Below are 13,739 nucleotides of genomic sequence, written 5' to 3' on the forward strand. Positions count from 1 at the left end.
GCCTTGCAGCATCGAACTGACAGACATTATATTTTATACGTATAGATTACTAAACAGGGGTGCCTAAAATAGTCTCTCCTGAGGGCCGCCTATTCGACCCCATTTTCTTTTCCCCATTTCCCCTCCCTTCTCTCCCTCTCTCGTCTCCACTCTTTACCCAATCTCCTCTTCCCTACTCACTTGGATCCTCATTCGTCCCTTCGTCCGTGATTATATAACTCTACATGAAGAAAGGAACTACACGACAGTAGTTGAGGAGGCATAGACTGACCTGGACCGATGACCAAGCCACAAGCCTGGCCGATAAAGGCAAAGTTGAGGCTCAGCGTCCGCTTCTTCACGGTAGTGGAGGAAGCCAAGTACGACCAACACAGTGTTACGGTGCCTGGAAGAGCACGTACACTGAAGTGTTACGCTGGAATACACTAGTGTTAAGCTGGAATACACTAGTGTTAAGCTGGAATACACTAGTGTTAAGCTGGAATACACTAGTGTTAAGCTGGAATACACTCACGTGTTATGCGTTCTTCGTTGACTGTAATATTTGTTCAGATTTATCGCATTTCCCGAGGCAGAATAGGGATGGGGGGAGTAAATATTATTAATTTTCTCTATTTTTGTGTATATATGTGGCACTGTAGTTTGTCATAATACTGACGAATCACAGCGCCATCTATGTTTCGTGTACCGAGTTGAGTAAGGTTTCCTCTCTCATTAATAAGGTTTACGGTCACTTTAGTCCCGTGTTCTGGGAGGAACAGGGGGCCAGATTCACGAAGCAGTTAAGGAAGTACCACCCTGTCCATCTTTTCTCAGTCTTTGGTGGCTTTGTTTACAATAATTAAACAGTTAATGAGCTCCGAAGCACCAGGAGGATGTTTATAACAATAACAACAGTTGATTGGGAAGTTTTCATACTTGTAAACTGTTTAATAAATATAACCAAAACCGTCAAAGATTGAGGAAAGATGTACACGTTCGTAAGTACTTGTGTAACTGCTTCGTAAATCTGGCCCCAGAGGTGCTGAGGTGCCGGTCAACGGCAGCAGAGGCACAGAACGGCTGTGACAAGGTCGACCTTTGGACGTCTCTGCTAATAAGTGCAAGCAAAGGTGCTAGTGGAACGCTGCATCTCTTCACCTTTGGAGTGTGCTATCGAGAATGCTAATGACGTGCCGGCTAACCTCGCTAGAGATGTGTGAGTATGTGTCCCCAAGTTTGATGGGAACCATTAAGAGTATTATGTGTCCCTGTGTGTCCCTGTGTGTCCATGTAATGTATGCAGTTTTAGTTGTGTTTAATTGATTAGTGGAAGTTTTTACGTCGCCATTTGATTTCTCTAACCTTGTTCATCTCTGCCCGAAACGCTGCGCGTACTAGTGGCTTTACAAGATTGTAAATACTATACTATGTATCCTCACAATCCCAATGTACCTTCTTGTATATATATAAATAAATAAATAAATTACATTTCCACTGGGGTTGTGGATCTTGAGAAGGATCAGTTACTAAAACAAGAGCCTAATTGTTATAAGATCATAACATGGTGTATATTTATGCATATACATGTGTATATTAAAATATTTATTTTTGTCTTGACGCCACATGATAGAAGCATAAGGCCAGTTTCATCGAAGATCTAGAAGAGGAGAGGAAGTTTACAAATTACCCTAAACTACAGTAGTTTAACAATTAAGCATGTAAGATGGGGTGAACTTAAGTGTTTCTCGGTTGTTGTAGTTTGGGGCAGTACAAGAGTTGTTAGCTGGATATTGTCTTGGTCTTAAGGATTGTAAGATGCACTTAATGTTAAGCCGGATGGTGGTGGTTGAATGAGGATTTGGCGTGAAGTACTTCGCTAATTTCAAATCACAGTGTTATTGTATTTATGTGTTAAAATGTGTGTATATTGACTACTCGATAGCTCGGTCAATAAAGCTTCGGCTTCACACACGTGGGGTACACGGTTCGAGCCTCTTTGGGGCCAGATGAATGTAATGTTTGTGTATTATTTCGGTCTTGGTAAGGATGTCCTGTAATAGCGCCCTATTTATGCATTCCGACACACCTTGAAAGATATTTGCAAATATATTAAGCTCATTGGAGCTGGTATTTATAGTAAGGGGAAACCTTTCACAATGTTACTCTACCTTCGTAAATATTTACGAGATCGTTAGCTAAACTTGTCATTTAGCGACACGTGGTGCATCCAATCAAATTGTAAAAATAAACTTTTGGAGAGCCAGTGTGTAAACATCCTTCTAAAATGAAATGTAACATAGAAAAAATATAAATGACTCGTGTTAGAATCATTCCTACAGCCCTTTCGATCATGTTCAGTAAGAGATTAGTTACGTTATCCTAATAATTATATTTGATAGACATTCAGATATTGTGTTAAGCTCGAAATAAATTATATACGCTGGTTAAACTAGTAAAACACACAGAATGGAAAATATATCATTACCATAGCATAAGAACTGGTCAAGATTTTGATGCACTATTTGAGGCGTGAGATATAAACTAATTCTTACTGTAAATCAACATCTGAAAGATATCAAAGTCGTGTTCTATTCAGATTTGTTATTAATATAATTTAAATATATCCTGCAATATGTAAGCATGAAATTTTGAAAAAAATATTAATATAAAAATCACAATGGTGTGTTACATAAACGAGGCCTTGACTTGAATGACTTCTGGTGACTTGAACCAGCCTTCTAGTGGTTCCCAGACACCCTAACCCACCTGCCGTGGCAGACAGGCTTAAGGCAAGCGTCTAGAAATTAACAGAGCGTCAGTTCTAGTCACCCCATTGACCCAAATGATTTTATCTGAGAAATATAGTTGAGTTAGACATAGAAATAATGTAACAGTTACTGCAGAGTGACGTCAAGACTCATCAAACTTGTCAGACAGAATCAAAGACACAGAGACTGACCTGAGCTGCCGCCAAGGGTGAACCTGGAGACGATCATTCCGTAGTAAGGGGCCATTGTTCCTAATCCCTTGAAGGCGCCGAGTAGCGCGAACATGACGTTGCCGGTAATAAACATAATCGCTGCAGCAATACAGGGGGGTCTGTTGAGGGGAAAAAGGTATTTCGTTGAGCCTGTCGACAATTTTAAAGGCAGAGGTGGAGTGGATACGAGCTACGGGGAACAACGTAATATATAACAGCGAAAAAAAAGAGTTTAGGTATTACGGGCTATTCATGTCCGTGCCACCTCTTGGGTGGCTTAATCTTTATCAATCAATCCGTTTATGCATCGTGTGGCTTATGGGTTAATAGACCTTATGCAGTTTTTTTTAGCTTTTGTTCTTATGATGAGTGATTATCTTGAGATGATTTCGGGGATTTGCGTCCACGCGGCCCGGTCCTCGACCAGGCCTCCATTTTGTTACACACCCCCAGGAAGCAGCCCGTAGCAGCTGTCTAACTCCCAGCCCTGGAAACACAAACCGAAACTGTCTCTATTTTTCACTTGTTACAACTTGTAATAAAGTTGTTACATCTTGGCTTAAAGTGTTTATGACGTATTAGAACGTAGTTACAACTTGCTATATTGGTTGTTATAACTGTTTAGGAAGTGTTAAAGCTTGTTCGAACGTTGTACCAACATCGTAGTTTCGGTGTGTGTTTGGCGGGAGGTGACCTATTTACTGCTAGGTAAACAGGGGCATCACGGTGAAAGAAAATCTGTTCATTTGTTTCCTCCTCCGCCGGGGATCGAACCCGGAACCTTAGGACAACGAATCCCGAGCGCTGTCCACTCAGCCGTCAGGGGCCCCCCCACTGCCCCAGAGATGGGGCAGTATGCTGGATATTATGACTTGGTTGTGATGGTAGACTGGTTGATTAATTATTGTACCTGTGTGAGCTGGCTGATTGATTGTTGTACCTGTGTGAGCTGGCTGATTGATTGTTGCACCTGTGAGAGCTGGCTGATTGATTGTTGTACCTGTGTGAGCTGGCTGATTGATTGTTGTACCTGTGTGAGCTGGCTGATTGATTGTTGCACCTGTGTGAGCTGGCTGATTGATTGTTGTACCTGTGTGAGCTGGCTGATTGATTGTTGTACCTGTGTGAGCTGGCTGATTGATTGTTGTACCTGTGTGAGCTGGCTGATTGATTGTTGTACCTGTGTGAGCTGGCTGATTGATTGTTGGTGGAGATTGTTTGGTATATAGTGCTCTTGCAATTTCTACTCTTCTCTTGTTGCCTTTGTCGATCACTTCGGCGTTGTTGGAATCTCTGATTATGATAATTGTTTGTGTTTTCTCAGGCGCCTCTCAAGAGATCTTTTTGTCTTGCCTATATATTAGAATTGATGTGGGCTGACGGTCCCCAAGTGGGAATGGGAACCCAAAGACGATATTTATCTCATTTAAGGGAATTTTATGTCTGGTGAGAGGTCTTCGTGCCAAAGTTGGAGCCCCTAAACCGGAGCCCAACCGGTTGTTGGACTTCGGTTGTGGGGGCCTCCAGAACAACCAGAGATCTCACATCCGGTGACCTTTCTAACCTTCCAGAATACCTACTTAGGGCAACTTATCGAAGCAAAGTACCAAAGTAACACCTTTCCAAAGCCCCTGATGGTATGTGCAAACAGGTATATATATATATATATATATATATATATATATATATATATATATATATATATATATATATATATATATATATATATATATATATATATGATGCTGATATGAGTTCATCCTGACTGACTGTCAAAGTCCTCTGCGGGCTCACCATAGCCCGTGCTACTTGGAACTTTGTGTTCCAGGTAGCGAATCTTAAACAACAACAGACTGACTGACTGACTATGATGTCTTACCTGATACTGCCAGTCTTGTTGGCCCAGATACCAAAGAGAGGCCCAGCCACCATCATCCCGAAAGGATTGGCTGCTCCGACCCATGCCAGAGATTTCTTCGTCAGTGATGGCACCAGCTGTTGAGTGGAGAGAAAACTTGTAACTAATCACAGAGCCGAAATGCCCTTCACCATTAAGTCCATTAACTCAAGAACACTGAACAAGAACACTAGGAGCAACTCAAGAACACTGAACAAGGACACTAGGAGCAACTCAAGAACACTGAACAAGGACACTAGGAGCAACTCAAGAACACTGAACAAGGACACTAGGAACAACTCAAGAACACTGAACAAGAACACTGAATAAGGACACTAGGAACAACTCAAGAACACTGAACAAGAACACTAGGAACAACTCAAGAACACTGAACAAGGACACTAGGAACAACTCAAGAACACTGAACAAGAACACTGAACAAGGACACTAGGAGCAACTCAAGAACACTGAACAAGAACACTAGGAGCAACTCAAGAACAATGAACAAGAACACTAGGAGCAACTCAAGAACACTGAACAAGGACACTAGGAACAACTCAAGAACACTGAACAAGAACACTAAACAAGGACACTAGGAACAACTCAAGAACACTGAACAAGGACACTAGGAGCAACTCAAGAACACTGAACAAGGACACTAGGAACAACTCAAGAACACTGAACAAGAACACTGAACAAGGACACTAGGAACAACTCAAGAACACTGAACAAGAACACTAAGAACAACTCAAGAACACTGAGCAAGACAACACTAAGAACAACTCAAGAACACTAGGAACAACTCAAGAACACTGAACAAGAACACAAGGAACAACTCAAGAACACTGAACAAGAACACAAGGAACAACTCAAGAACACTGAGCACGACAACACTAAGAACAACTCAAGAACACTGAACAAGAACACTAGGAACAACTCAAGAACACAGAACAAGAACACAAGGAACAACTCAAGAACACTGAACATGAACACTAGGAACAACTCAAGAACACTAAGAACAACTCAAGAACACTGAACAAGAACACAAGGAACAACTCAAGAACACTGAACAAGACAACACTAGGTTGTGAGGCAAATAGGTAAAAATTTGCAATTGAGAATCCGAGGAGAATGGCTATTAACAGAGAACATAACTACTGTGACATGCATAAGAATTAGAATAAGCAGTTTAGTCCTCGGTTAGGAAACCGGAGAGAACCCAAAATGATTCTAGAAATGGTCGTCAGCAGCGGCTGTGAAATATTTGTTGAAGCAAAAGCTAGCTTGGAACTTGAGAATGTACCACTCTCTTAGAAAGCTTTTGAAACGTTGTTCTGGACAAAATAGAGCTCCATGGACGACGACTCATCTTAAAGGCTCAACCTATCCTGGCTGACATTGCAGCATGAGCTTGATCTACTCTTTTATAGCTATGATAATCCTATTGAACCTTGTTATTAGTTTAAATAATTTTATTAAATTTTTGTTTTACCATAAAAAAAAATATGTTTGTAAATCACAAACAACAGCTGATCTTGGATATAAAATCTCAGCTTACTTTTTTATAACATAAAAGCCTCAGAGAGTCCTAATTTTAATTAGAGAGAGAGAGAGAGAGAGAGAGAGAGAGAGAGAGAGAGAGAAGGAGAGAGAGAGAGAGAGAGAGAGAGAGAGAGAAGGAGAGAGAGAGAGAGAAGGAGAGAGAGAGAGAAGGAGAGAGAGAGAGAGAGAGAAGGAGAGAGAGAGAGAGAGAGAGAGAGAGAGAGAGAGAGAGAGAGAGAGAGAGAGAGAGAGAGAGAGAGAGAGAGAGAGACAGAGAGAGAGAGAAAGAGACAGAGAGAGAGAGAGAGAGAGAGAGAGAGAGAGAGAGAGAGAGAGAGAGAGAGAGAGAGAGAGAGAGAGAGAGAGAGAGAACTTACCTCCTCATGAAGATAGGGCCAGACACCGAGACTGATAGAGATGCTGATAGATTGGACAAATATCAAACAATAGACGATCTTGTGAGATCGCTTTCGAGCCTTCTTCTCCTGGGGCGTCTCAAGCTGTCCCTTGAGGCAGCTCTCATAGATTGGTGGATCATTCCTGTAAAGCAGAAGCTTCAATCAGGTGAGAAGCCCTAGCTTCTCTTAGATGAAGGAAAAATATGAGGCTGCACATTCCTTATGTATCATCAGATGTATAAAACACACGCTTGAGTTTATGTATGTGTATGTGTACTCACATTGAAGCACGTATAAGTGGTTGAGTCTTTAAGTCTGTTGATGGTATGAATCATTTACTACCTACACACATGCGGTTGTGGTTTCTACTATTATCACTGAGCATTCAGTCAACGTCAACTCGTTCAACTAATGAGTTAGTGTGTGTCCACTCACCTAGTTGTGTGTGTGTGTGTGTGTGTGTGTGTGTGTGTGTGTGTGTGTGTGTGTGTGTGTGTGTGTATGTGTGTGTATTCACCTAGTTGTGTTTGCGGGGGTTGAGCTTTGCTCTTTCGGCCCGCCTCTCAACTGTCAATCAACTGTTTACTAACTAATTAAAATGTGTGTGTGTGTGTGTGTGTGTGTGTGTGTGTTTGTGTGTGTGTACAAATTTACACAGTCAGGAATTACACAAAATTAAATATTTATGAAGGTATAGGTAATTTACAAAAATTACAAACGTGTTAAATAATAATACAATAATCTATATAATTTTAAGTATTGTAAAGTGAAACAAAAAATGTAGACAGCCCAGAGATTTTATGTTGCATTAACATTTTAAGACTCGACAACATGGTATAATACAAAGATTTAACGTACATATGTGGCTTGGGAAGAATGCCTTTACTAGGGTCCATATCTTGAGATTATCTTGAGATGATTTCGGGGCTTTAGTGTCCCCGCGGCCTGGTCCTCAACCAGGCCTCCACCCCTAGGAAGCAGCCCGTGACAGCTGACTAACACCCAGGTACCTATTTTACTGCTAAGTAACAGAGGCATAGGGTGAAAGAAACTCTGCCCATTGTTTCTCGCCGGCGCCCGGGATCGAACCCGGGACCACAGGATCACAAGTCCAGCATGCTGTCCGCTCGGCCGACCGGCTCCTTACTGTAGAAGCCTCCCCCACAAGACTTACCTACAGCAGGGATGGTTAACCTGACCGTACAGAACTTCAGACTTTTGCTGAAAACAAAAACTGCCAAATTATATTAACTTTAGTTTCCTCGCGTGGCAAAGGTTAAGTCTCCACTGACTTCTAGCTAGTCACAGGATGAATAACAGTACAGTGTAGTAAAGACCAACATTCCTTACACACACAGGTATATATGACAATGACACGTAGTGGAGTTGACTTCCAAGGTGTGCAGTTGTACCACACGTCTGCCATATTGTGCAACATTTACACAATTAGTCAAAACTAGACAGCACCGCTGTATTATCTCAGGAAAGCTGTTTTGATTATTATCTCAAGGAACAACTTCAGCACAAAACACTCACTCTTCAAGTGCAAGAATCGGCACACACACACTTTGCAGCCGGCACCTTAATCTTCAACGCTCTGAGAGATATGCAGACGAGGAGTCACAATAACGTGGCTAAAGTATGTTGACCAGACCACACACTAGAAGGTGAAGGGACGACGACGTTTCGGTCCGTCCTGGACCATTCTCAAGTCGATTGATTCTCACAATCGACTTGAGAATGGTCCAGGACGAACCGAAACGTCGTCGTCCCTTCACCTTCTAGTGTGTGGTCTGGTCAACCTCTGAGAGAGATATATATGCAGATCACCAGTCCAAACCTTTAAACTCCTATCAAAACAAGACGTCGTTTAGTCCAAACTTTTGTATCTAGCACAGTCGGGGCAGGACGACACATATAATATAGATTACTTTCAGCATTATGTTGTAGTAAATGTGTATATGTTATGTTGTAGTAGATGTGTATATGTATATACCACGACAGACAAATTTGTGTCTGCTGTATAACACGAATCTTCGTATTACACAACACGTGACAATAAATGAAATTAGACGAGTCTATATCGACTGAGTGTATGAAAAACTCATCACAAATGAAGTTCATTAACAACTGCCACACTTTCAGTTTTTATGTTAATGGCGACGTTACAAAATAATGCCTCAAACATGGCTTGAAATGGAGGTAAACCTGCAACAAGAACACATCCTTGGGAGACTGTATAGTAAACCAATATGTGTAGTGTGTATACACATCCGTCCACCAACACATGCAACTCATTTAACAGAGTTTAATGAACTATTGGACGAATTCTCCTCAAGAGTATCCAATGAGCAACTTCCAGAATATATCAGAGCTCGACAAGCAGAACTGGTCTGCCTACTGAAGGAGATAATGTCTGCCTGCTGAAGGAGATAATGTCTGCCTACTGAAGGAGATAATGTCTGCCTGCTGAAGGAGATAATGTCTGCCTGCTGAAGGAGATAATGTCTGCCTACTGAATGAGATAATGTCTGCCTACTGAAGGAGATAATGTCTGCCTGCTGAAGGAGATAATGTCTGCCTGCTGAAGGAGATAATGTCTGCCTGCTGAAGGAGATAATGTCTGCCTACTGAAGGAGATAATGTCTGCCTACTGAAGGAGATAATGTCTGCCTGCTGAAGGAGATAATGTCTGCCTACTGAATGAGATAATGTCTGCCTGCTGAAGGAGATAATGTCTGCCTACTGAAGGAGATAATGTCTGCCTACTGAAGGAGATAATGTCTGCCTACTGAATGAGATAATGTCTGCCTACTGAATGAGATAATGTCTGCCTGCTGAAGGAGATAATGTCTGCCTTCTAGAGGAGATAATATCTTCTTAATAGAGGAGATATTGTATGACTTCCAGAAGAGATAAAACCTGTTACGAGTGGAGGCAGAAAATGCTCACGAAAAGAGTAGTAGTTTTAACCTCAGATGGAACCAGTATTGCACATTTGTAGACTCAACATCTACCAACAAGAGAACCATCACCTACCCGGTGGTGGTGATGGTAGAAACGGAACCACGCTTGAGGGATCCTCTGCCCATGTTGTGGAGCTGAACCTCGTCCATACTGTGGTCAACTACCAGAGATCCTCGTTTGCCCAGCATCCCGCCCATCTTGTAGGAGGATCCAGATGCTGTTATCTCAGTGTTGCTCACAGCAATGTCACCTTCATGGAACACAATGTGGGTTTTGAGTGGTTGTGTTCCATGTAGCCTGGAAGACAATCATTACTGAAAATAATGTGTTTTAAATGCAATATTGAAAAAAGTCCTGTGTATATAACAGGTTCTAATAGAATAATCTATATATCTCTACCGTTTCTTATGGAGGAAGAATACATCAAGCTTCAGAGAATTCTTTAGCAAGGTCCTGGGCAGTGGCCACACGGTATAAAACAAAATCTCATTTGGTATATATATATGAGATTTTCAAATGGGGTTTGAAATGATATAGACAATCTCATTTAGCAGCATTACACATAATGCGTTTATTGAATATTTTTGGAATGGATAAAATAAGAGCGCTGCATACTCTTGAACGTGTCTGACGTTCGTTATATTTAGCTTTTCACGAATTTCCGTTTTGTAAGCTGCTGAAGACTATTCGGACAGTAACACGAATGGCGGATGCTGCCGAGGATATCAGCAGCATCCGATATCCTCGTATATAGTATTATTTATAGTATAATATAATAATATGTTATTATTTTGATAACAATATGTTATCAATGTTGATAACATCCCATTCTATCAAGAGAGAAACTCGTGTGCAGCATCCAGCGTGTTGATATCAGGCTGTGACGGCAGACGTATTTGTGACGATATCAGGATGTATTTGTGATATCAATTTTCCACAGAGATATTGTCAGTTTCAGAATAATTATGTTGCATATACTGAGCACATGGACACGACAGAGAATTTTTATTGTTGTTGTTGCTTATCTTCATATCTATTGGTCGTAATTAATTTTTTGAGTAGTGTTGATAAGGAAGACTCGGTCTTATCACAGGAGATAAAAAAAAAGAAGATGGCAGCGTTGTTGCAAGGCAATGTGGGAATCCCATTATTAACAGCTGGAATCTCTAAGAGGTTTCAGTTGAATCTCAGGTTACATTGCTTTTTTTTTTACATTGTGGTCTGAGGTGTTTGCTTGGGAGTATCCAAAGCATGGGTTCGAATCGTTTGCATGACTCTTACTGATTTTTCCTCCTTTATAACTCACGTTGATATGATTTCATCGTGCGTTGAATATAATATAATATAATGTACAAGAATGAATGAATATAATATAATGTACAAGAATGTAACAACTCTTGTATATATCTCAAAAAAAAAAAAAAAAAAAAAAATAATATAATTTCAGATTGCCTAAGTGACTGTTTCATTGAGTCAATGCAACATCAATCATCACACATTATAAATAAATATAAATTATTTATAAATATAAATTATTTATAAATATAAATTCAAAGGTTCCAAAAAAAAAAAAACATTTTTTTTCCACTTTAGGAAAATTAAAAAATAATTAGTTCGAGATCTACTAAGACTGGAGAGATAATGTTTAACTAGGCGACCTATAGCGGAAGATGGCCTATAGCGGAAGACGGCCTATAGCGGAAGATGGCCTATAGCGGAAGACGGCCTATAGCGGAAGATGGCCTATAGCGGAAGACGGCCTATAGCGGAAGATGGCCTATAGCGGAAGATGGCCTATAGCGGAAGACGGCCTATAGCGGAAGATGGCCTATAGCGGAAGATGGCCTATAGCGGAAGACGGCCTATAGCGGAAGATGGCCTATAGCGGAAGATGGCCTATAGCGGAAGATGGCCTATAGCGGAAGATGGCCTATAGCGGAAGACGGCCTATAGCGGAAGATGGCCTATAGCGGAAGACGGCCTATAGCGGAAGATGGCCTATAGCGGAAGATGGCCTATAGCGGAAGATGGCCTATAGCGGAAGATGGCCTATAGCGGAAGATGGCCTATAGCGGAAGATGACCTATAGCGGAAGATGGCCTATAGCGGAAGATGGCCTATAGCGGAAGATGGCCTATAGCGGAAGATGACCTATAGCGGAAGACGGCCTATAGCGGAAGACGGCCTATAGCGGAAGATGGCCTATAGCGGAAGATGGCCTATAGCGGAAGATGACCTATAGCGGAAGATGACCTATAGCGGAAGACGGCCTATAGCGGAAGACGGCCTATAGCGGAAGATGGCCTATAGCGGAAGATGGCCTATAGCGGAAGATGACCTATAGCGGAAGATGACCTATAGCGGAAGATGGCCTATAGCGGAAGATGGCCTATAGCGGAAGATGACCTATAGCGGAAGATGACCTATAGCGGAAGACGGCCTATAGCGGAAGACGGCCTATAGCGGAAGATGGCCTATAGCGGAAGATGACCTATAGCGGAAGATGGCCTATAGCGGAAGATGGCCTATAGCGGAAGATGACCTATAGCGGAAGATGGCCTATAGCGGAAGATGGCCTATAGCGGAAGATGGCCTATAGCGGAAGATGGCCTATAGCGGAAGATGGCCTATAGCGGAAGATGACCTATAGCGGAAGATGACCTATAGCGGAAGATGGCCTATAGCGGAAGACGGCCTATAGCGGAAGACGGCCTATAGCTGGAAGACGACCTATAGCGGAAGATGGCCTATAGCGGAAGACGGCCTATAGCTGGAAGACGACCTATAGCGGAAGATGGCCTATAGCGGAAGACGGCCTATAGCTGGAAGACGACCTATAGCGGAAGATGGCCTATAGCGGAAGACGGCCTATAGCTGGAAGACGACCTATAGCGGAAGATGGCCTATAGCGGAAGACGGCCTATAGCTGGAAGACGACCTATAGCGGAAGATGGCCTATAGCGGAAGACGGCCTATAGCTGGAAGACGACCTATAGCCGAAGCTGACCTATAGCGGACTAATTGGTGACACTAATTAATAGACGGTAGCCTTTTAAAAGGGCTAAAAAAAGGGCCTGTTGTTTTAAGCTGAGCTGGGTGACTTGAGTTCGTTTTAGTACCCCAAATATTGATCGTTGTGGCCACTCAGGAATACGGGGCGGAATATATATATATATTCCACATGGAAAATTCATTATTTTTTAACTAAAGTTACGGCGGAGGAAATTTTAACACCAGAAAAAATATTTTAGTTTTCCTTAGCTTTGATTTTCCGGTTTTCTGTTCAGATGTTTATACTAGTAAACTGTACGCCACTGAACAATTTTTTCTTGGTTAACGGATCGTTAACCACTCTCACCCGTCATGACAAACTCCTTCATGGAATTGTTTGTGAGTTAATTGTTGCAATAATATATTTTCTTAACTAGATGTTTTAGACTATAATGATAAGTGGAGCAATTGACTCAGGACGTCTTAGGTGGGCGTAGTGAAGGGGTAACTAATCTAGGATTTCTCAGTTCACCATTATGAAGCATTAACTGACCTGGGGTGTCTCAGCTCACTGTAATGGAGAGGCAAACTAACTTATGACGTCTCAGCTCAGAGTAGTGAAGCAACAACCGATCTAAGGCTTCGCAGCTTGCTGAAGTGACTCTCATCTATATGATAAAGTCGTATCTTCATTGTCATAATCTGTCTCTTATCGCTATTCTGATTAACTTTTTTTCAATAATGAGATAAAATAAATAATTTATTATATCAAGAATTTGTGGCATTCCATTAGTGCGTGTAAGGAAATAGGTATATATTTGAAATAGGCTAAACTTTGCAGGATGACTAGGGAAGGGGACTGTCATTGGTGGGTGACGGTCAGAGACACTTAAATTGAGTCACTTAAACAAATATGTACTAGAACAATCTTGGAACCCATCTCTATAAGAGAGAATGTCTGTGTGTTTGTCCAAGGATGAAG

The 13,739-nt window shown here is 41.6% G+C and overlaps 1 protein-coding gene across 3 annotated transcripts in view; it reads right to left on the reverse strand.

The window, feature by feature from the left end:
- Positions 1–13,421, reverse strand: part of LOC123771259 (major facilitator superfamily domain-containing protein 8) — a 17,849-nt gene extending 4,428 nt beyond the window's left edge. Inside the window, exons 1-6 of one of the 3 annotated variants that reach the window (XM_045763721.2) lie at positions 13,311–13,421; positions 9,839–10,063; positions 6,779–6,941; positions 4,842–4,957; positions 2,942–3,081; positions 272–385 (exon numbers count right to left, since the gene is read on the reverse strand). In XM_045763721.2, coding sequence (XP_045619677.1) covers positions 272–385; positions 2,942–3,081; positions 4,842–4,957; positions 6,779–6,941; positions 9,839–9,963 — 658 coding nt within the window. In that variant the 5' untranslated portion in view covers positions 9,964–10,063; positions 13,311–13,421. Of the gene's footprint in view, positions 1–271; positions 386–2,941; positions 3,082–4,841; positions 4,958–6,778; positions 6,942–9,838; positions 10,081–13,310 lie in introns of all 3 variants that reach the window. The other 2 variants (XM_045763740.2, XM_045763731.2) reach the window with 2 other exon arrangements.
- Positions 13,422–13,739: the final 318 nt, after the last annotated feature.

The sequence above is a fragment of the Procambarus clarkii genome, chromosome 14 (assembly GCF_040958095.1).
Source record: "Procambarus clarkii isolate CNS0578487 chromosome 14, FALCON_Pclarkii_2.0, whole genome shotgun sequence".
In the NCBI taxonomy this organism is placed as follows: Eukaryota; Metazoa; Arthropoda; class Malacostraca; order Decapoda; family Cambaridae; genus Procambarus; species Procambarus clarkii.